This window comes from Bactrocera dorsalis, unplaced genomic scaffold (genome assembly GCF_023373825.1).
Source record: "Bactrocera dorsalis isolate Fly_Bdor unplaced genomic scaffold, ASM2337382v1 BdCtg121, whole genome shotgun sequence".
NCBI classification, from domain to species: Eukaryota; Metazoa; Arthropoda; class Insecta; order Diptera; family Tephritidae; genus Bactrocera; species Bactrocera dorsalis.
This window is the reverse complement of record NW_026038172.1, coordinates 31,229-56,650: the sequence shown is the minus strand read 5'-3', so window position 1 is coordinate 56,650 and position 25,422 is coordinate 31,229. Positions and strand designations below refer to the sequence as shown.

At 34.9% G+C, this 25,422-nt stretch overlaps 2 protein-coding genes across 3 annotated transcripts in view; one reads left to right on the top strand and one right to left on the bottom strand.

Moving 5' to 3' along the window:
* Positions 1-7,714, bottom strand: LOC105226561 (ubiquitin domain-containing protein 1; the record flags this gene model as incomplete). Its single annotated transcript, XM_011205480.4, is given in 4 exon segments — positions 1-307; positions 378-618; positions 6,711-6,963; positions 7,073-7,714. Coding segments are annotated over 4 exon segments (756 nt in total). The 5' UTR covers positions 7,161-7,714.
* Positions 7,715-11,398: 3,684 nt separating this feature from the next.
* The window catches only part of LOC105226562 (uncharacterized), a 41,297-nt gene continuing 27,273 nt past the window's right edge, over positions 11,399-25,422 (top strand). The window contains exon 1 of one of the 2 annotated variants that reach the window (XM_011205482.3): positions 11,399-11,918. The gene's annotated coding sequence lies outside the window, so the exon portion shown is untranslated. 2 annotated transcript variants of the gene reach the window in all.

Genomic DNA, 25,422 nt, shown 5'->3' with positions numbered 1-25,422 from the left:
CTGTTGTGGCTTTCGACATTGTTGTTGTTGTTGTTGTTATTAGCGTTCGCATTGACATTGTCGTTGCTGTCGCTGCTGTTGCTGTAATCGTTGCTAATATTTTTTTACATTTTGCATTAGCGTTAACACTTGGCTAGCTCGCAACCGGTATAATTGTGCTGCTATCGTGATTGTAATGCTCCGTATTGACAATGACCTGTACGACATAGCCGTTCTGTATGTTGCACTCGTCTATGGGCACTTTGTCGCCAAGTAATTTGCCACTGTAGAACCAACGCTGACAGCAGGCGTCGATGCCTTCCACAGCCTAAAACGCGAGAAAAGTGAAGATATGGGATGCACATTCATGTATAGATAGAGAGTTGGTGGCCACTTACCTGCAATTTCTTTTTGCACTGTCCCACAGTGTCTTTTGAATATACTGGTAATTTGACATCCAACATTGTGGACGATATTCGCAGTTTTAGGAATACTTCAGTGCCACCGTCGACGGGCTCTGAGAATTCCGCTGGTGAATCACGTCCATTCTCCTCTTTAACGATATTTATAGGATAAGACAGACAGTATATTGGCACTTTGTATTGTGTGCCAAGTTCATCATAACATTCTGTGAGGTAACTGTCAAGGAGAATAACCAAAGATAAAATAAATTAAACGTTTAAAAATTTATAAATATAAAAATAAAATTTTTAAAATGTTTAAATAAATGATCAGCATGACGAGTGGAATCGATTTAGCCATGTCCGTCTGAATATAACGGTATGAAGTAATCGTTTCGATTTAAATGTGTTGGTAGGGAACATTTTGTTGTGAATGAGCCATAAGTTTTTCTGTTTGGTTGGCATGACATACATACATATGTATGTATGTCAAACATATTCAATAACCTTTTTTGATTGTGCTGAAAATGTCAAATTTTGCACCAAAAAGTTATGATTTGCGGAAAGCATTCATTTTTTCGTTTCCATTTGAAGAAAAGAGTTGCATCGAATGTTTATGGAGGCATATGGTGATCATGCTCTATTAGAAGCAACATGCAAAATATGGTTTCAACAGTTCAGCGATAATGATTTTGATATGAGAAATGAAGGACATGGAAGACCACCAAAAAAGTGTGAAGACGACGAACTGCAAGCAATATTGGATGAAGCTGATACTTTGAGTCATAAGCAAACTTGCACAACAAATAATTTCAGAATGTTCGATAACTATGCGAAAAAATCCAAAATGGGTGTCACATGGGTGTCACTTGGTTCGAAATAAAGACAAATGGAAAAAGGAAAAAAAATATTTGTGAAATTTTTCTTCAAAGACACAAAAGAAATTCAGTTTTGCAACAAATTCTTACCGGCGATCAAAAAGTGGATTTATTTCAAGAATTTTAAACGGAGAAAAACATGGGTTAATCCGGCACAGCCACCAACATCTACTGCAGAAACAGATCGAACAGAGAAGGAAATGCTCTGTGTTTGGTGGGATCAGAAGCGTGTGGCATAAAATCAGCTTCTAAAACCTTTTGAAACTGTTAATACTAATCGCTACAGATAACAAACGATCAATTTGAAACATGCATTGATCGAAAAACGACCAGAATGGGCCAACAGACACGATAAAGTAATTCTCTTTCACGACAATGCATCTGCACACAAAGAAAAAATCGGTTCAGGTTGCATTCAAAGTACCTGGCTGGGAACTGTTACTCCACCCGCCTTTCGATTACCATTTGTTTTCATCAATGGGACACGCATTGACTGAGCAGCAGTTCGACTCTTACGCAGGAGTCGAAAATGTCTGATTGGTTTGCTTCAAAAGACGGACATTTCCATTGGCATGGTATCCACAAATTGCCAAAAAGGAGGACAAAATATGTAAAAACCAATGGTCGCTACTTTGAGTATATTTTTTCACTTTCTCTTTCAAAATGAGTATTTAATTTTCACAAAAAAATGCATCTGGTATATGAGAAGCAGTCCCTCAGCTTTTGAGATATCCGTGTTTAATTCCCATACTTCCTTCCCATAATTTAGCATGGTCAATTAAATTTCACATAAACAAGTTCTACATAAAAGTTGGTAATTTACTAAATTTAATTTTTAAACATTTTCTAATTGACTAATTTTAAATTTTAAACATTTTATAATTCACTAGATATAAATTTTACATACACATTTTCTACATAAAATTTGCTAATTGACTAAATTAGTGATGGATTTGAAATGTTTATCACGATCGAAATAAACTTAAAGCCTAAAGTTCCGAATTTTTCTGTCAACATACTAGTGTAGATCTTAATTAATCAAGCTCAAGCTAATTGATTAACCCACAAAAATAAAAGGAAAATTATTCAAATATCTTTGAAAAGTACTTTTCATTATATTTATTTCTATTTTATTTTATATTTTTTAAGCAGCTGTCAAATACTAATAGCAGCAAAGTTTTTTTGCAACTAACTTGAATTATTCATCTCTCTAACAAATAAATAACTGAACAAGTTTAGACCCAGAACATAGACAATTTCATTTTAAATAAACTGCATTTTTCAAATTCTCTTCATTCTTCTGTAAATCACTAATGACAAATAAACGTCTCAGTAGATTTCCACAAAACCTCAGAGTTTTGTTTTTCCAAGACTTTATGATGCAAGTTATTTCCGTTTTATAACACAAATTATCGCTAAAAACAAATTGCCGATTAAATAGCGCAGTCAAAACTAACTTTCACTGATACGAATCAGTAGTAACAATTTATAACTGTATTACTACAATGAAATATAGTATGAGAACAGCTGTCCGATAATTAACATACAGTACGCAAATGTACATATATATGTACATATAAATGTCAGGGATTTTAGAAGCAATGATTTATAATTTTAATTCAACGATTAATATCGGTGAATTCAAAGTAGCATTATAGAGTAATAGGTTGTTAGGTGTTATATACATACATGCGTACATACATACATACATATGTATATTTCCAAGTGTTTGTAAAAGTTTAATAAGTAAAAAATTGCACCACATATAAAATATGAATAACAAAAATCAAGTATTTCTTCATAACCTGTGAAGAACGAATATTCTGCTATGTATGACATTAGATCCCTCTCTCCAACAAAGTTTCTAACACCCAGAAGGAAAAGTAAAGGATTTATCTTATTAAGATTGATTTAAACTTAATCCAATTTTCGAAAGTTTATGAAAATTTAAAAAAAAAAATCAGTTCTTAGTTGTTGTTTATCGACATAAAAGAATGTTAACGAGTTGACACTGCTGGGTGATATTAAATTTCGTTGCCGTTATGTTGAAACGGTCGTTATGAATCTTACGGTTTAACGTCCTTCTATGTATAGTTATTAACTTTTTGGTTATTTCTGAGAATAAATTGGCGCCTAGTTCTTATATATACTAGATTCGTTACATTTCTCCACTATAATTATTTTTCCCAAAGTGAAGATATTTCTTTAAAAGAAGCTCAATCAGACAAATGTGAGGTATAAATTGAGTTAACCTCAATATATACTAGATATTCTGAATTTCGGTTTCAAACTACATTGAAACTAAGAATGATACAAAATTTTCTAAAAAAAAAGTGAGACAAAATATGCAAATGAAGATTTGTTATAATTCTATTAAACATTTCAACAAAGAATTTCATATGCAATAATCGCATTTGCACGCTTATCTCATGCAATTCCCAATCTTATCTCGCCGTGGCCAAAATTAAACTCGAGTTGAGCCTAGGGTGCAATCGCTACTACAATACGCTGACGTAATGCAAACAGTTTTACAGCAAAAGCAGGTGCGGATAACGGATGTGTACTCAAATAACTGCAAGGTCCAGGAAATTGTCCAGGCAACTTGTAACTCTCGAATCAATAATTTTAAGGGCTCATCTTTTACACAAAATATAGGGTGGAATCCATATACAGAATATAAAAAGGTAATATGTATAATCCTTCATAAGTGAACAACAGGAGCTTGAGCAAAACTAAATTATAGTAAAAAAATAGGGTTAGGTTTTCGAAAAAAATCTTACAACTAACTTGCTCTTACAAAATTAAATGCGCGCTTATTTATTTATTTATATATGTTTCCCGCAAAAAGAGACTACTCACGCTCTACACTCACAGCCAGTGACCTTGTCAATGTATATTCACATACATCCACACAACGTGTGGCACAAGTTATGGCATGCGCCGGGTAAACTCTCTACACTAGCTGTCGATAATGAAATGGAATTAAAACTTTTATTTGCATACGCCGCAGTTCACACTTTTGAAAATAGCACCACAACTGCACAGTTGGTTGGGTTTATTGGGCGGCACTTACTGCCCCTAAGTTTGTCCATTCGTCATACGAGGGAATCAATAAAAATCTCATGCAATTTTAATATGATAGTGGGAAATTAACACAAAAATGCCAGGAGGATATAATGTACTTTGCTTTATTTGAAGTGAAAAGCATATACAGCTACGTGGGAGGGAAATAAAGTAAAAAGCAATCGAAACAAGAAAATGACATTTGATTTTTTATTTCCAATAGCACACATTCACACTTCATTACCAATTCTTTAATTAAATATGCTAAAATTTGCAGAGAATTGCAGAATTTATATTCCAAAATTTAAAACTTGCATAACAAATGTGCAAAACAGCGCCAGCTTGAACTCTATTCGCTTAAACGTGTTCTGATTATATGCAAAATATATAGATACTCTTGATTTTTATATTAGAAATATGTATTTTAATCATAATGTAAACGTGAAATTTCAGCTTTGTAGACATACATAAATATGTATTTATTTACTTTCAAGCGTAAAAACAGGCACACAGCATTTTTTAAGTCTAGTCGTCAATTCGATTTAAATTTTATCTTATCACTTTTAATTTCCTTATTGAATACTTTTCGTTGTTATAAAATAAATGCAAAAGCAATTAAGCACGAGCATAACTTCCCTTTAGCGATAGAGTTGTATTCTTTAGGAGCAGAGAACTATTTAGAAATATTGCATAGAAAATTCAAAAACAAAGACAAAAACTTAAATCCAGTGGACTATTAAACAATTATTTAAAAAATTGGGGTAATTGAGGTGGCTAAATCGACTCATCTCGCTACGTTAATCATTTATATATTAAATATTATTCTGATCGGGTGATATATGCGGTCTTTGACGTTTCCTGCTAGGTGTTATAAAATTCACAGCAAATTAAATATATTATACACTATTCGGGGTATAAACATTTAAAAATGTTTGTTATGAATGTAGCAAATGGTATTCAAAGAAAAGATGAAAAATATATACTTATGATGATATACATATATACCATAACTATAAAAGCGAATATTAAAATATTAGATATGATATTAGCGAATAAAATTACAAGTCTACAAATATACATATATGTACAAGTGCCTATTTGCATGTGCGCTCACTAATCGAATCTCTGCTCAACGGTCGTTTGTATAAGTTTTTATCACCTGATTAACTTGGTTATTGAATGTAAATGATAATGATTTATGTACCACACAAGTGTACCTTTGTGTGCTTTTAAAGTTAAGGGTGTGCACAATTGGAGGGTATAAAACATTACACGTCAAATTGATAAATAAAATTGAAGAATTTAAGTTTTGTAACACAAATAATTTGTAAAAATGTTTTTATTTGATTTCGCACTGCTGCTAAGCAAAAGGCACAAACTTAAATTCAATTGATTTCACTAAGCAAACATTGAGACGTAAAACACACAGTTTAATCCGGTTTTTCTAATTTCACTAATGTTCCAGTATATATTACTTAATGATGAGCGTTTACTTGTTGTTGGTCACGAATAATGGAACATAGACGCCACTAACAAATTTAGGCGAGATTGACATTTGATTAGTGTTGCATGACCTATCCACTAACCATGATACCTATGAGTATGTGTTAGTCAACAGCACTAACGCAATATGTACATATGTATGTATATTGATTTTCTATGTTTACATTTGTTTATATATTTAGACAATATACATAAATATCTGTGCATATTTACATCTAAATAAACGGCTCCGACAAGAATTGGGGTAACACCAATTCTAATTTCTTGCAATCAGAATACAAAAACAAAAAAGAGAGCGATTAGCATTTACTACCAAAGTTTTGCCTAATGTTTGACGCACTATGCACTGTATAACCACCGAAAGCTATGATACACTAACACTTGTATGCACATAGGTAAATTTGTATGTAAATTTATCCATGATTAAACGGCGATAAAGAATAAATACATCAATTAACTTTCGACCTACAGTCAAGGAGTAATAGGAAGTCATGACTTATTAATATAGAAAACGATGGTATTGAAGTAAAATAAATTTCGACGTTAAATTTGTTTGTGTATTTCTCTGAAATTATGCGTAGGCGCGACAAATCCCAGTTAAATAAGTATGTACACACTCAGACGCCGCATGACGTGTTTTTATTTTGGTCACATTGCAATATTTGTTATGGTTTTAAGTACTGATACCAAAATGAATAATACACTAGATAATAAAAAATACTTATAAGTCTCCCAAAATCACTTTCTATAACCACCCATGCGTAATCAGTTATAAAAGACATTAGCAAACGACTTCTGCCGCTACAATAACAACATCATTAGTAAATGACTCTACGTCTTCATTACTTTGACAAAATAATGGTGCACAACTTTAATGCAAACATACCCATTGGGCACCGATATATTCGCTCCGTCAAGTATTGCCTGCGCCATTTCGAAGTTTAACTCCTCCGCCGCGTTTGTGGCTGCCCGCAGCGCATCCCAAATTTCTTTGCGACCGTCGAACGCCGGCGCAGTATCCCAGAATTCATCACGTTTGGAACGTAGTTGACCCTCCGTCAATGGCACATCGGAACGCCAGCGTATTGTCTCATTGCACAGTGGGCGATTTTTACGCGATGGACCCGTTTGGGCGCCGCCTAATTACGAAAAAGAATAGAAATTGCGGTACAATATATGTGTATCTGAGTTTATCTTGCACTGCTTGCGCTGGTGGATAATAATGCACCCATAAACGCGTTCACTCACCCGCGCCTGTTGGTGGCCTCGATAAACTCGCTGAAGACACACTGACTGTCTCATTGTCGGTGCTGTGTATGCCAATGCAACCACCCATATTTTCGCATATAATTTACGTGTTGCGCGTCCACCAAAACAGCGTACCAGCGCCGGAAAACACGTTCGAACGTATGACCGTGTACGACCGAATATATTGAAAGGAATAACGAAATATATATGTGTTCAATTTGGAAATGCAAATTTTATTGGAGTGCGCGCGTTGTGTTTTACTGTCTTTCTACTCGTGATATCTTTATTTTGTCGAAATTGCTGTGTGATTTGCTTTTTTACTGTTGCACCACTTCGTTTGACGGCATTTTAGCATATGTATGATTTATTTTAGATTTTCACGTTGCCTTTTCCACGACTATTGCAGCAACCGTGCAACCAAGTACCTGACGCACTTTTGATATGTTTTAAACGTAGAGCACTCACTGCAAAGCATTTAATTGCTTGGAAATTTTATTGAACAAATCTTTTTGAAGTTTCCACTGATATTTTATTTGCAGTTCTGCAAATTCTTCACCAAACATTTCCGCAATATTTTCACGATCTACGCTGAGAATTTTTTCATTTTCAACTATTTCAATTCCATTTCTTCCTTTGACATTTCTATGCAGCGTGGCCACTTGGCTGCGTATTGTGCATTAATTGACGCAAAACATCGCAAAACGTTGAAAACGTCGAATTAGGAGATAATAGTCCGATCTCCTCAAAATAACTAAATGTATGAAAAACAACACTATGTTTAGGGTGTGGAAAAATTTTTTGAAGAAAATATAATTTACTTAATATCTGTTATTACAAATTCTTCAACAACTTAATGTAATAATGTGATTAAAATTATAACAAAGGGTTTTTATTTTAAATTGTTCTAATATTAACTAGATGTTAAACGAAATTGTTCTGCGTCATAACAACACTTGAAAAGATTTAACTCACTTCGGCTCTCCTTTAATTAATTGAATATTTAACTAATTTTATAATAGTATAAAAGTTTTTAAATAAAAGAAAACATCGATGAAATACGTCTATAATTGAGTTAAAGAATATTTGTATTGATATTTATAGCAGTGGCAACTCCACAAACATGTGTCAAAAATAACATCGCATGCAAACCCAAACACACCACAAGGTGTATCAGAGAGCTTTGATAATTGTTATTTGACGCTGTTGTTGCACTTCCGGCAGTTGAAAAAATATAATTGTTTAAGTAATTTACCGTTAAATATGTATATACATAAACCCTATACGCCAAAATTAGAGGCGGCAAAAAAGGTTTTTTTATTACGTATTTAAAGTAAGGTTCAAATGCTTAAATAAATGAAATGGCTTACGGTTCTTTTATTCGACAGCTGATCACTGTGGACATTCCTTTTAAAAAAGAAATGGAAAATGTGTAAATTTTATCTACACAGACGGTGAAACCAGGTGAATTGTTAAATTTTATACCTTTTACGCATGTATGTTTTTATAAAAATAATATGGTATCCACATTACATCCGATGAAAGCCTCAGATAAATACGTTGGATTCTGCCAATTGGCATTATAACACAGGAAGTGAACGCTAAGACGCTGCAGATGTATTGGAATTCTAAAGAGGTAAAAATAAATTTGAAGAAACAGCGTTTGTAATAAGGGCCTACTCAAACAATTCAGGAAGGGAGTATAAACTAAATTTTTACGCATTTTTTTTAATAACTGTTATTGTTTTCAAAACAAATATGTATATATGTATATATATAGTTTGGCTCGACAGAATTCGACAATAGTATAGGACAATTAGGAAATTTATTCATTTTTTTACGGCAAGTTTGTGTAATTACATTAAAAAAATTTATTTTATTAATTTTCAGATCGCAAGCCGCGAATTTTTACATTGAGCAATACCAACCAACAAGAGACCATCTAACATATGGACGCATGTATATTCATACATACATGCATGTATTAGTACGAAATGAAAAAGCTCAATTAATAAAGAAACTATTAAACAACTGAGTTGGCCGAAAGAGCAACACCGTCAGGCCAGCGCGACCATTCGAATTGAGTTGCATTTTTCAAATTAAGAAACTGGAATGGTCACTCATAGAAGCATGTAACCACAAACAATCAAGATAAAAGGGAGCAATATTAATAGATATGTGAAAATAAAAACAAAAGGTAAAAACAAAACCAGACGACCTCGACAAAACCCGCCTAGTCAGTCGCTTACACATGCCGAGTTTCGGAATCTACGAGTAGTCAAAAGCACCAACTAGATACTACCAGTATACGGGTACATGCACGCACACAAATACACACATGTTTGGTACCTACGTGGATTAAAGAGTTTATAATGCTAATTTCGACAAGAAGTATGACGCATGAGGTGCAGAAAATTAGTGCTTAAAATGAAAGAAAAACAAAAAGTAATCGGTTCGGTTCCGGGGTTGAGACTTAAACTAAGTTTAGATTCCGAACAGCATCTGTTTTCTCAGATGGATATTGCGGTTCATCTATTTCAGCACAACTTACAGGAAAAATATGGTCATCATAGAAATTTCCAACAGATTCTTCGAGGACAGTTGACACTCCAAACAGTGTTAGCACTCTCGGATAATGAAATATGTTTTACTAAGGGCCTTAAAGGAGCACAATGGGCCTGCTGATGGTCTAAGTGCAGCCGCCTGCAGTACGGATCTTATACGCCTCCCTTTTTCAGCAACTAAGCAAGGGCTTACGAAAATAATAATCAAAGGTATTAAATAAGTCATGGATCATGGTTTAAAATCGTAAAAATTAACGGACCAAGACTCTTGTATTAATTTTAAAAGTGAGAGCAAGAATCATTTCAGAGGTGAAAGTTTTAATTTGTGTTTAAAAATTTGTTACTTTTTAATGATGAAAGCTAACAACGCAGGAAACAACATCTTTAGAGCAATATATATGTCGATATCCTGACGGTAATTAATGCAAAAATGCTTTAAAAGCAGGGAGGAAGTAGCGGCTGCCGGAAAGCGGCTGCATATGCATATACTGGTTTCTTGACAAAGGAATTGCGGGAAAAGAAATAGTTGATGAGATTGCGAAAAGTGTGATCCGTCTGCTTACCGAACAAGTACAGGAAATACGGAAGTTAATAAAAACGATATACAAAGAAATTTTCGAAAGGGCTGGCAACGCCTCAAGGGCATCTTGCGCAAAAGTCCTTAAAAAAACAAGCATGCTTTTTACTAATACGGTTTCGAAAGGACTGCATACTGTTGGCCTAATGACTAGTCAGAACCTCCAAGCATCAGTTGCGATCGGAATGGGTATAAGTAATGACGATACATGCAGAAAGTGCAGGGAAGTAGGCATGTGAGAGATGATGGGACACTTTTGCTTTTGTCTTGCATTATCTTGAATTCGGCTTAGATATTAAGGAGCTTTGTTGTACAGGGTACTAGATGAACTATCAAAAATATGTAGATAACAATTCACTCTTAAAGTTCGCAAAAAGCGTTGATAACTTTCTTTAGCTTAAGTAACCTCACCTACCCTATATCTAGGGTTACCATATTTCCTGATTTGTCAGCGAATTCTCTGTTTTTGACCTTCGGCACTGATTCCCTGGTTTCCTCCTGAATCAGCGATTTTTTTTAAATACTATTTTTACGTACATACATATGCAACGGGACTGATTTTGACTGAGAACGATATGATAACACTACCTCAAATAATTAAGCTTCAGCGATAATTTTGACTACATTCTTCAAGGAATTAAAGCATTGTTAGCAAAAAATAGACCTTAGTCTGAGTACGCTCTGCACCTTTGCACAAATGTTTTAAAGTTTAAGCTTATAAAATTCTAAACGTTAGGACCCGCAGATATTTCCTTAAATTCTTGAACTCTTGGCGAAGCAGTAATATACATACTACACTTATATTTGTGGATATATTGAATATTTTTAAAAGAATAAATCAAGTTAAACAGCAAGTGGCTTAAAGTAACCGGTTTGCGCCAATACCAAAACGTATGTAACTTTAACTAGACTCGAAAATAAATGAAATAACCAAGAAACGGACCGCAACAAAGAAACGAATTGCGTGGCGAAAGAAAAACAAGACGAAGCAGAAGGCGCAAAGCAGAAATACCACAAAATAAAAACAGACAACACAGGCGTACAACCAAGAAGACTACAGATCGAACAGCAGCAACAACAACAAGCAGCTAACCAGTCAGCTAGCCACATGAAGAGCCAATCCGCCAGTGCATTAGCACCGAACCAGCGAGCGACCAAGCGAGCGCAGCTGGCCCACAAGACAAACGAAAGACTTCAATTTAGTTTGGCGAAGACAACGAACTCGAACAGAGTTAGAGCTGTGCGCTAACGGGTGAAACGGTTTGTGAAAAGACCAGACTAGAGAGCGTTGAAAGCGTTTTAGGTACTGAAAGCGTTTTAGGCTAGTAAAACGAATTTTTTAAACGCTGCAAACAAAGCAGAAGTTGAACAAGTCAAAGAAGTTGCAGCTAAAAGCGGCTAAAACCAAATTCAAAGCAAATTTTGGCAAAGTGAAAGGGCGGACTGAGTTAAAATATTTACCCGTCTACATGTATAACGGTGTCGAATGCAAAGTGAAGTGAATAACAAAGCGAATTGAATTGAATTGAAAGTAAATATGGCAAATTGCATTGAATAGCGATTGTGTGTGCGACGAGTGTTGTGCGCGATTGAATTTGCAGTGCGAAAAATTGTGATTTTGCGGAGGCGAAAAGCGGCAGAGCGCTTGTGGTGTGCATGTGTTTGTGTACGAAGTGAAGACAGCAAATACGAGCGACTTGAAAGCGAGGTAAGCGGAAGAAAAGTGTGTTTCAGCTGCTAGTTGTGGGACTTACTTAAAATATATATTTTGATATAAGGTACATACATAAGCGGCCTTTACACGATCAGATATGCGTGACAACATGTGTGACATCACACCAAGTTTGACCGTGTAAAGGGAAAAAAAAACATGCTTGTCACGCATGTTCAAAGTTTTTAAACTTGTTTAATATTTCTGCTGGTGTGTCACACAAGTGTGATCGTGTGAAGGGCTGCATGATGCACGCAGTGCATTTTTTCAGTCGAAAAAAGACAGTGAAGAGTAATGGTGTCGCGCATGAACGCATGGTAACGCTAGCTTGGACAATTTAAAATGTAAAATTAATTCATTTCATTTCATTCATTTGTAATGCTTTGGGCAAGATATTTCCAGTTCTTTTAACAAATTTGTATGCGAGCGTGTTGGTCTTTTCTTATGCCAATCTTGCACCAAAATTCGTTTTTTCTTGCCACTTTTTGCAATTTCTTCCTCTTCCTCCATTCCTAAAATTTCTTCAATCAGAAGAGCTGCCACTAATGCGCGTGCCATGTTTACTCGTTAACAGCTGAACGAAAATGAAGTTCACACACATGCATGACCGTGTGAACGAAAACGTCAAACTTGTACATCAAGCCATGTTGTCACACATATCTGACCGTGTAAAGGCCGCTATACATATATGTGTATATACTTTACACCACATTATGCTTAAATTGGCTTTATGTTCTCGAAATGTATGTGTGTGTGTACTCTGAAGACGTTAGCAAAGCCAAAAAGCAAATTAAAAGCTGCGCTTACAACTTTATTGCTTTGAATGTTTGTAAGAGCACACCTATACACACACATTCACAACAAACGCGGCGCTGGCGCTTACGTACTGTGTGTATATCGAAATTTGCGCCGCGCATGCGCAGTTGCTCTTTTGCCGCAACACACATTTGGTAGCGGCAGAAGCGAAGCAACACAAATTATGAGAAATAATACAAAATAAGGCTGCGAAATAGTGCGGCGATAAAGCAATTGAAAAGTAATGCAAGCAATCTGCGCCAGAAAAACTATGCGTGAAAAATTATACACCCGAGAGACGCTGCGAAACGAAAGTAAAATTATGCTTTTGTAGAAAATCTAAGAGTGAAACTAAAAGTCACATACCAAAGCAAAGGCATAAACACAAAGCAGCAGCAAAAAACTACAACAACTGGAATACAAATATTTTTAATAAATTTCTATGTGTGCGCGTGTGTGCGAGTGTTTATGCGCTGCGAATGTGGTGTACATGAAATGACACAAAAAATTTGATTTGGAATTATGAAATCGCATTACCAAACAATAGTTTTGGGTGAAGGGACGCGAAACAGGGGATAGAAAACTTAGATATAGTGAAAGGTAGGAGCAGAAGGGCAGGGAGCAGGCAAAAAAATTAAACAGCAATCAAGAAGAGTGAAACAATTTGTGAATTTATTAAATTTTACAAGCATTTATCAACAAATCAAATAATAAAAAGCGGAGATTTATGGAAATAAAATATTTTTCCGACATCCAACAATATTTTATCAACAAATCAGCGCTGAAGTTTGCAAGTTTATATACATTTATATGTAAATAGCGGAGATTTAAGCGAACTACAAGCTTTTCTAAAGACAAGCAAAGCGTTATGAGAAAGCAATTCAAGCCATGCAGCCCGCCTCGGCAAGTTTGGCTCGTAAGCTACGCAGATTTTGAGTTATTTACAGCAAATTTTATCTCTTTTTCTTTGTGTTTAGTGAAAGGAAAATCGAATTTGCTAATTTTAAATGCCGAAATTTGCATATTTTTTTATTTCTTATAATTTTTTTTGGATTTTTTTCTTGAAGCTTTCCACGTTACTCATACCACCCGTGGGCCTTTGTGTGAGAGACAAATTTTTCATAGCCAATCAAATGCATATAAATTTGCTTTGTAATTAACTATTTAGATTTGTTATGAAGCACTTTCTTTCCCATTTTAGCGTTAGCAATTTTTACATAAATATTTTCAAAAGAAATGAATAAATTACTAAAAAATAGCATTCACACAAGCATGTTTATCTTGACTGATTGGTTTGTGTTTGCACAAACATGCAAACATACACACATGCATACCAAAATATATACATATAAATATATATTGTATACATCCATGTATCGCAGCCGTCTAATTGTGAAAGTTATCACCTGCTCTGCGCTACCGTTAGACCACCGCTACTCCAACTTGCAATATTTTCCGCTTTCGTTATCGCCACTTTCAAGCGTGAAGTTAAGCGCGCTTCGCTAGAACTTTTAGTTTCTAGCGCATAATCGTCAAATAGAAGTGAAAATATCACTTCTTTCTTTAAGCACGCGCGCTTTAAATGGATTTACAGTTTCGCTTTGGCTTTCTTAGATTTTCTACAGATTTCTTGCTTTTGGTTTTAATTAATGAAACTCGTTTTCCCATTCGCTTATGTCGCCTGTTCGTGCGTTTTCGCATAGTCTGCGGTAGACGTAATGATCTAACTAAAAGACATGAATTGCCGAAAACAGAGCGAAAACCAATGCAAAAACGTTGCTTTGGCGAATCCAGTGGCCGTAAGTTTTAATAGAGAAACTTGTTTCTTGCATGTTCGATTTGTCTGCCTTGGCAATACCGGTAATGTAAATTTTATTACCGAAAACTTTAAAGTTAAATCAAATTCAAAATGCGTAAACACGAATCCAAGCAGGTGTTTTTAGGACAAGGATTTGTAAAGAGGTGGGAATTGTGTGTTTATTTAGGTTCAAGCAAGTAGTACTAAGGTCAAGAAGACTTTATTTTCTTCTGTGATATATTTCTTTCTGATAAGCTACTATACTCATATAGCACACAGAGTTGCACCTCAATAATTCTCAGGCTTGAGTAGTCCTTCTGGTTTTTGGGCAGCATTTTAGAGCAAAAATTTGTTCGAAAACCACATTAATATATAACTCTTTTTTGTCATTGAAACCCGAGAAATTCATCTCACAATAGATCAAAAATGGTCGCATTGAAATTAATTTAAGTTTGCAACTGAACCATCATTGTCGACCACAAGCCCTTGATATCGAAGTTCTTTCTGTGGGCATCCTTATGTATTTGGCATTTTATATATCTCATGATCTGCTGGGTTAGGTTCACGAGCTACCACTCGATGGGTCTTATTAAGAGAGACGTTCGTCCTACATGTTACCCATTAACAACTGAAAAGGATCACCAGATCCGCATACTTCTGTGGGCAAAAAATATTAAGATTTTCTAATTAAAATTTCGCACGAAAACCAGATCGTCGAAATATTTTTTTCTAGGTTGGTATGACGTTCAATGATATTTGTGCCAAATGTCACATTAAAATAATCGTTAGTGTTTATTATACACTTGCCTTTCTGATCTTCGGCGATAAGTGAAATTATTCAACAAAGAAGTTCCTTTAAATTATGTGTGGTATCAAATTTCTGGTGCCGGAACATTCAGAATGTTGGAAAAGACCTTGAACGATAATTTTTTGTTGCTAGCAAGCGATTTGAAAACCATTTTGAAAGATCATTTGAGTCTAAGTAAAGTGAAAGCACGATTGGTTTCGAAATCGTTTAATTATTTCGAACAACAGCATCGCGTTAACTTATGTGAAACAATGCTTTCCGACTACCAGGATGTCATGGAACATATTATTACTGGCGCTCAGTCTCGGATCTATGCTCACGACTCGGAAACAGACGATCAATCGGCCGAATATCGTGGCAAAGATAAGGCGACTCCCAAAACACCACGTCAAAGCAGGACAAAAATCAAGGTCATGGCGAAATTGGAGAGAACTAAATTTTTACCATCACTGTCCTCGCTACTTTATCCTGAGATTCCATTCCTCTTATTTACATCAAAAGAGAGCTTTGATTCGTCAACTGCACTACCCGAATTCGAAATATTTCGTGAAAATCTTTCAAAAACGTTTCTTTCAGCTCCTATTTACCAAAAAGCTTAAGATCTATGTCTCTAAGAATCATTATGGATATTCTAGGCAATTGTTTTCTTTTGGATGTTAAAAACACCGCGACCTACTTAATATACCCCATTCAGGGTATAAATATTAGGCAAGTAATAAGGAAACATGAAGTCAAAGTAACTTCTGAAGAACAAACGCTATTAATCGACTTCTCTAATAGGTTCTCGAATATACTAGACCTAATTTCCAGAAGAATCTTTTATAAGAGTGTACAGCTGCTGTCGTATGCCGATGATATTTATATCCTCGGCCTCAACACCCGCGCCGTTAGTTCTGCTCCAGACTGAACAAGGAAGCAACGCAAATGGGTCTGGCAGTGAACGAGGGCAAGACGAAATATCTCCTGTCCTGTCCTGTCGCCAGTAAAGAAGAAGAAGAAGAAGAATTTTCAGAAGAACAATAGGCATTTCCTAACTAATTCTTCTTCGTGAAGTTGAAAGGGGGCACAAATCTCTTAAGGTTACCCGCAGAGTGGACGCTTAACGTCGAGCGGGCGCCTTAATAGGACTCTCCTGCTATCATTACTTTTTTTGTGGAAACAATTACTTTCAAAAGCTCATTCTCTTCCCTCTTGACTGCATTGCTACGCTTTTTACTCTTCTACTTACTTTCTACTACATCGTTACTTGCCAAGCCGTGTTTTATATTTTTCCTCTTTTGTCACCATTTTATTTAGCCGAAATTCGTGGTGCTGCAATAAAATTCCGTTCTCATCAAACCTGCTTAGCATACCCAAGTACATACTCGAAATCGTAATTCACTGCCGTCTGCCTGCGGCACCTACCTTGCCCTTACACCGCCTCCACTCTGTAGCTTCTTCATTTATTTATATTTGCTTATTTGCTACGAAAAGCGTACGCGCAATCGCGCTTGCATGTGAACAATTTCAATATATTTGTTTACCCCCCCCTTGGATACCCGCTCCATCTTACAATCGCTTGTCTGCGCGATTGTCTGGTTCATTGGCTGACAGTGTAACTTTAGCGACTGCCAATTTTCGTCACTCAATTTGTGTGCCATTCACTCAGTTCAGTTAGTCAATCCGTGCGTGGTATTCATTGCTCTTTAAGTACGCGCTGTAGAATTGGGTTGTCTAACTGTTCAGGTAGCAATAATCTTGATTCACTCGTATTAGCATGCGAATTTCAGCCACATGCCGGGCAAGAGAATGCAATTGCCCTCTTTGGTTGTTGTTGTTAATAATTAGTGTTATTGTTTGCAGTCGAAGATAATTATTCGCTCAATCTGGTAATTATGTAGTTATGAAATATAATGCAAGTTTGATTCTCTTAAAGCTTTGGACTCCTTACAATTTGTCAAGATTCACAGGTTCGCGGTATAATGGTCTTGTTTTGACGAAACTGCTACTTTCTGGACCTACAGTTAGAGGTCGCCGAAAGCTTAATACTTACTCGCAGATTAATAACCCATAAATTGGTATTATGCAAAAGTTAAGCAAAAACTCTCATTGTTATATAGATTATATATTGTATATCTCAAGTCTAAAGAACTTCCTCGGAGAGGAATAAAATCTGAATTTAACTTCTCCAAACCTTTTAAAAATATTTCCTAAACAAAGGCTCCAGTTATTTCCAATACAAGTTGCGCTTTCTGATATAAGGTTTAATAAGGATTTTTTTTAAGGAACACATGTAATTTAATGTTATGATCACGAAAAAGTCATTAATGATGACTCTATAGCATTCCCCATTGGCTATTATTTTGTGAATAACTTAATTTTTGAAGAAATATGGACCAATGATTCTCTCACACACATAAAACAGAGAATTTTTAATGTAACGGTGTCTTAACTCGTGGATTATCATTACTCCAAATGTTGTTTATCAATTCAACGAAACGAGAGCTCCTTCGCTGAACAAATTCTTCTGGGAAAACCCGAGTTCAGTAGTCACGTCAATTGCGATTCGCAATATATCTGAAAAATCATTATAAAAACATGTAAATAATAATCAGACAAATCAAAAATAAGAGAGATTTGCCTTATAACAAAGCTTTATTTGAGCTTTTTCTCATCTGCAATGTTTATGAAGTGCACCAAACAGCAACACAACAACAAAGTGATTCATTGAAACGAATATTACATACATACAATACACACATATATGTGTGTACATATGTACATTCATCGCCGCCAACTAATGCATCCGGTGTTAAATTTCGTCCACCACAAGGCATCAGCTCAGCAGTTCCTCTTCAAGCGAAGAATACAAATTCCTCACTTCGTCGATCTGCCACAATTTTATTCTTTCTTTTTCTCACTTGATTCAATGTAAATTACCTTGGCATACCAGCGGTGGTCAAGCTTGCTATTATTGTTGTTGCTGATGGCTCACACAGTCCAGATATTTTAACGTAATTCCACTCGGCCCGGAATGCCCCGCTTGAGTGCGGTTTAAACGGTTTGCCGCTGAGCCATTCGTTTTTTTTGCTTAATTAGCGGCGTCACCTTCTTTTAACGGTATTTGCAATCAATTCTTCAACCATTTAAAACTCAAAATTATGACTCAGTGCTAGAGCTTATATATAGTATATAAATTTATGTATTTGGCATTGACTGCGATGAATAATCAGGCAAATAAGAATTTAGGGCTTGACTACTGATTTTCTTCTCCATTTAAATTGATCGGTTAATCATCATTATAAAAGTATATTTATCAATAAATTGGAATAACATTGAATCACACCGTTAAAGGAATTGTTAAACATATTATAATTTTCAGAAGGCTTTCAACAACGCTCATAAGCCTTCGAAGTTGTACAGGGTCTCCTTTTTTATTTTAAAATCTGAGTTCTTCAAATTTTTTGGTTCGAGTAATTTTGATGTGTTTTATTTTTACCTTAATGTACAATCTTCAGCCTGGATCTCATTTCGAAACTCATTTGGACGAATGTTAGTTTGTTAAAAATGCCCGAAGTAAACGGCAAAGTTATTTCTAATTCAGTTGTGTGGATGACTTATAAAGTTAGATAACTCGGACTGAAATGTCCGAGTATAAAAATTACAAACGACATGTGGTTTGGTATTAAATACTATCGTTAGAAATATACAGATCTTATATCATAATTTTTCATATAACATAACTATGAAGAAACATTTGAAGATCCCTCAACTATAAACCAAACTTTTCTATTACTTTTTTGTTGATTCCATTTTAAAAGCTCTCTGAAGGTCGCATTGAATTCCAAGGCTTGACTTCGGCAGACATTGTCATTACATTTTAGCAACGCTTTCTGGTTTAATTCGATATTTGCCTTAAGAGCCTTGAACGATCTCTGCTTAGGAACAAAAGTAAATAATGACGTCCAATAGGAGATCGGAAATGACCATTTTGTAATGTATTGACGTTCGCTGAGGAAAAGACGTGTCCTAAAAAATTATATGAATCATCCTTTTCAAATTTTTTTAACGATTATTTTACTTGCAAAAAGCTTTCTTAATTCAAAGTCATTACTTTAGCTGTTAAAGTGATTTTCGTAAATTTTCCCTGTGTTGCTAACCGATTTTTTAATTTACCGTTTTCTTAATTTTTTACTTTTTATTTGCCTAAAAGCTTGTTCTCCACATTTGGCAATCACCGAACGATCAAGCCAATCACATCAACCAATTTAGTGTTTGCTTGACTCAGCAGGAGCTGTATATATATTGTATATATATATGAATATATATGTGCATAAAATTATTTATGTTGTCGATATATTCATTTATTTGTCGATATTTTGCTTTATTACGGCTAACTGTTAGTTGCAACTTAATAGTTGCTTCAGTGAATGAGTAGTCGCTGCTGCTGCTGTGCTACTGCTGTTCGAACTACCATTTTCCAACCACTCATGACAGCTTTTAAGCTTAGATTTGTTGTTGTTTGTTCGTCGCTCGTCTCAACTCTGCTCTGCAGCGCTGCCTCCATATTTACTTTCACTTTTGTTTTCAACCAGCACAGCAACGGGTTACCAACTGAAACGACTGGTGGGCTGGCTGGAGGCACATACTTACATATATACCTAACTATTTGTTGTATTAATATCCATTAAACTAGTATTAAAATTAAATACTAATTTAAACAACTTAGCAAAAAATATTAGGTATTAGATATGCTAGTTAAAAAATAGCAATATATTCTTCGTTGGGTTAGAGTTTGTCGATAATAGTATGACTTGAATATCGATATTAAATGATTGTGATAATAATGTTTGCATTGATTTAATTTTGTCAGATATTGAGGATAGCACATATACAAGGGACTATTTCCTATTTTTATCGACTATATAATATAATAATCGATAAAAAATTATCGATACCGAAAATATATATTAGGACATACTCTATAAGTTTAGTGATTTGGCTCTAGGTGGTGTCTAAGTAAATAGAAGAGACCGGCCATATTAAATACTGGCCAGCCAAGCTGAAAGGATTTTCGGTTATACATATATCCACATGATCCATGAAAATGTAAAGTATTTTTATGATAAAGAACTGTTTTATAAATAAGTATCTTCAACTGGTGTCTGATATTGAAAGGAACCTCTTGCTATAGCAAGACTCCCTTCGGGAAGTTAGCCTCTAATGCATCAGCAGACAACTCCAGAAATAATATTTATCTACGTTGACAGAAAACCAGGAATAAAGGCATTTACCTTCTTTCGAAAATCAAGCAGAAGTGTCTTGCAAAGCAGGTAGTGTGTCGCCAAAACCAAGCGACTTAACTTCTGCTTCTACAGGTCACAAAGTCATCAAGAGGACTGAAATAGTGAACGAGATTGTCAAGAGTGGTGTACGGCTGACACACGAAACCGTTATCAATAATCAAATTGCATTATCTATATGTCGATCTGGAGTTATGACAAGAAAAATCAAAACCCAATGCAACCCCTGGATGTAAACTTGCAATAGTCATTTGTAGAACGGTAGAAGGGTACCTCATTGAAATGCTTACATTCGGGGACCCACAGTATGAAACGGTGAAAGAGGTAACGTTAGTGAGACCACAGAGTTTGTTGAAATTCGCGTCAACTCGCATCCTAATGAATATCTACTTCTCATGGACTTCGTAACGGAACTCCATCTGGCATCGCAAAGGGACAAAAGTGGTCTATGGAAGGTTCATCAGCCTACCAGACTAACTTAACCTAACCTGAACTAATTTAAATACTAAAAAAATATATACATCATTCTGTAAAATGGGGTTACATGGGGTCGCCTTTGTTTCAAAACTATAAAAGCTTTTAAACAGTATTTGATAAGTACTAGATTCTATCGTTATGAGCATTTAGCAGGCTTATTCCAAAAATTAAAACCCTTCTTACCAACTTTACTTTGCGGTTACTTCTGTGCAAGAGGGGGAGGTTTCTGCTGATTGCTATGAAACTGCTTTACTTATTAAACTGTTTTTGGGATCGAGAGCTCACATCAAGAGCTTCATTTCTTTCTGAAATGGAGATGTTAGGCGTGGAAGCCAAAGAGTCTTGCTTTACTCTTTTTCAAAATTCTAACCGCAAACTCAGAGTTCGTTTGCCTTAAGAATTTAAGATTTACTTTTTGTGATAGAAATTTATTAATATAATAATTGATTGAAGATTGATCGCATACAGAAGGTAAATATGTATGTACATATGCTCGGCCACAAAAAATCCATTACTTCAATTATTGTTTTCTTACCTATTTACTTGTTTTCTATCTTAACTCGTTTAACAAAAAAAAAGAAAGAAAGAGTCAACATCAGGCAAAGAGAGTAGTGGTCGCGGAATTGTCAATTTCCTCTATTGATTACCAGTTTAAATAATATTTTTGTGGTCGGTTTCCCACTTTTGAATTGATTGTCCAACCATATCCGTATAAGGAAATGCAAGTAACACTTTCTATTGAAATTAAAGAAATAAAAAGTAAGCAACACAAAGACTTATTCGACGTAACGATACAGTTACGCGTGGACAACAGCTACACTTCACGTACACTTACTTTCGTCGTCAAGGCCTTTGACAGCTTTCAATTGAATTGGTTCAATAGAAAAAAACTGCTGAAATTGACTGTGTAGTAAGTATTTCAAAGCCGTCCGTGAGTGGGTGTGGTGAGCATGTGTAGGTGAAGTAACAAAATCTGTACCAGAAGTGTAATTGAAGCAGTTAATTGAAACACTACGATTGCGTAAGCTGTGACTGGCCCGAAATTTCTGCAAATTCCACTTTGTGAGGCTCCACAATGGGCAGACCAACGAGTGTGGAAAAAAAACAGTAGGTGGTCAGCATCGCGCTTAAATTGTGTTTGATATTAGATAAACTCCTATACACACATAGCATAAACTTATACCGTTTCAATTCTGCAATGCCCACCTCCACTACCCTCGAGCCAATCGACAATTCCAAGCAATATAACTCGACCTAAATCGCCTGCAGCTGGATTATTTTGGCGTTGTTTTATTTGTTGACTTGACTTGTGCATACTTAAAAGTATAAATATGTATGTATGTATATGAAATAATTGTACTGCAACGAAATCGATTAGTTGCCGATCGAGTTTGGCTCGCGCGTTCAAAAGTGGCATAACGTTTCCGAGCTTTTTATAAAGAAATAAGAATATTTATGTATGTACGTGTATATTTATATGAATTCATACCCCTTAAGTAAGAATGATAAAATTATGTATATTTTATTCTAATGGCAGTGGATGTGTATATAATTGTGTCGACGTCAGTTTAGCCTCATTCTTAGAGGAATTTTCGCTTGCGAGTAAGCTTAAGATAATGCCAAACGAGAGTCCGAAGTCATGACAGATTTTTAGCAAGTGCGAAGACTATTAAATTCTCGTAGTTGATAAAAATTGGAGAATTCATATTTGAGACATCAGTAAGGAGATCTACTAACTCTTTCTGCATTGAATGAGATTCTAGAGAGTTCGTACTCCAAACACGTAAATGCCTACTTTACTCATTAATTTCGTCAGAAAGAGTTCTCGATACTTTCTTGACAGGGTGTAGCTATGCCTACCTGTCCATATATATATAAGTGAACTAGTCGCTCATTTTTTGAGTTAGCGATCCGAAATTTTGTCAACAGGCTGCTCGTTTTTTGAAACCGTCGATATCGGAAGACTATACCATATAGTCTCCATATTAACTGATCGGTCAAAATTAAGTACTTGTACAGAAAACTTGTTTATTTTATAAGATATTTATAGATATTTATAGATATCCAAAATTTCAAAGAAATGTTTCAACAAGCTTTTAAGTAACTGAGATAGTCGGTTTCGAATAACAAAAAGTATTTTTCTAGCAATTTAAGGCTTTGCATGGCCGTAGTTTGAGCTTTAGATCCACCAAAATGTTGCCGCTCATTGAAATTACTTATTAAAATTATTTCATAAAACAAGAACAATTTAAATAGCCAATTAAATAAGAGAAAACAAGTTCTTTTTTAAATAAAAAATATTTTTTTATATGAAATGCGAATTTGTGCTTGAGGGTATACTAGAATATATTTCTACTGTCATAAGAATAAAATTTGTTTAGCACTTTAAGTGCCTTGTATTTTTTGTATTATTCACTTCTTTGTGTAACCGGTTCAACGACTGTGTGGCGTGACGCCTGCGCCGGAGGCGGTGGCCGCTTGTTGATCTGTGCCGCTTATCTGACACGTTCGGATCAAGAGCGCAGATACGAAAAGTGTCGCAATTTCTAATTGTTGTGCGATTAGCATACAAATCTACACACATATAAGTGTATGTTTTTATACCACATATGTATATGTGTATACATATGTATGTGCTAATATCAAAGCTATGAGCCAAAACGAATTCTAAGCCGAATTTTTTGCACAGCTGCGTTACGTGGCTTTAAGGAGTCACATAGGCAAGCTTACCTCTATACATGTACATACATACAAACACATGCACAAGTGGCTATAAAAGTAGTCACCAGCTCTGGCAGACTCGTAAAAGATTCTTAAATGAGTCGAAAATTTGGGAAATTTCCCCACAAATGTAGTTGTTGTTTCTTTTGCGGTCGTGAAAGAAGATGTGCATATACATAGTTTGTTTATGTGTCTTGTTGTTAGTAAGCGTGTAGGCGTTGTACGGTTTGTTGCATGAATTCGTAATTAAGAACTTGTAAATCAAAGCGTATCTTTTTTTCTTGCTTTTAGTCACTACCTGAGCGGCAGAGAAAAACACGAACTGCACAATTCCAAGCAAGAGACCAAATCCATATCCGCGACTTTGCGCCGCAGAGGTCAAAATTAGTATGCCACACATGCATGTTGGGTTACTCACGCGTTTACTGTTATGTCACAAGCGAGTACACGTCGCATTCATATATATGTATGTATGTAAGTGCATATACTCACTTACACATACGTATGTATGTGTGTATTTACCTTCGTTTATAGACATTTATTATGTAAATATATATGTAGTAGAGTTTAATGCGCTTTTTATGCTTTTCATGCACTCACAAAGTACACTTAAACAGTTTCCAATAATGATTTATAAAATATTTATACACCACCTTTGCACATATAGTACATACACATATACAAGTACATACAAATAATATTTTTCACCAAAAAACATTTTCAAGAAAAGCAAATTAACATCATTTACGATTCGATTCATTGATCATTTTTCAATTTTCAAGACACTCAGACAATATTTCATTTCAGAAAAATTAATTTAATGTACTACACATACACATAAGCCCATATATAATGTAATATATATATACATATATAGTATAGGTGTCTCCACTGCTACATTTCGCACACCAAAAACTCATATGACCTTCGATTAAGATTTTGTGTAAAATTGCTTTTAAATATGGAAGTAAATTGGCTGCAAAATACAAAGCAAAAAAAAAACAATAACAACAAACAATAAAAAATTATAGCTTTATAGGTGAGGCATACCAGTGTTCATGAGCCATGCCTTGAGCATTTGTTCATAAAACTATTTATGCATTGCTAATTGCAAATCAACTCTTTGTCATTCTGGAAGTAATAATAAATAAATCAAAAGAAATTAACAGTGAAATAGTAGATTCGTGTGCCATAATTACTGTTAGGTCGCCATACCTTCAGCTTTTTGTCATGAATACCCTGCCATATTAATACAAAATAAGAAAAAAACAAATAATTATTGTTGCATTAAATATTCCAGTACTAAGTATACTACGACAACAATGCATTATTGTTGTAATAAAATCATAAAATCAGCCATTAAATGAAATGACTAGTTTGTAGTTTAATTAAAATTTAATCGAATGATCAGTAGTACATACATACGTTTAAAAGCCACTGCCACCAAGTAAGTAACGGTATTTTATATATAATATATTTTTCTTTGCATATAATAAAATCAAGAGTTTGAATAATTGTATAAAATTTTGCTTAATTTTCTTAAAATTTTCAGCACTAGAAAAAATATGATAATATCCTTCATGAGCGCTTGGATTCAGGACTATTGTTTGATCAACTAAA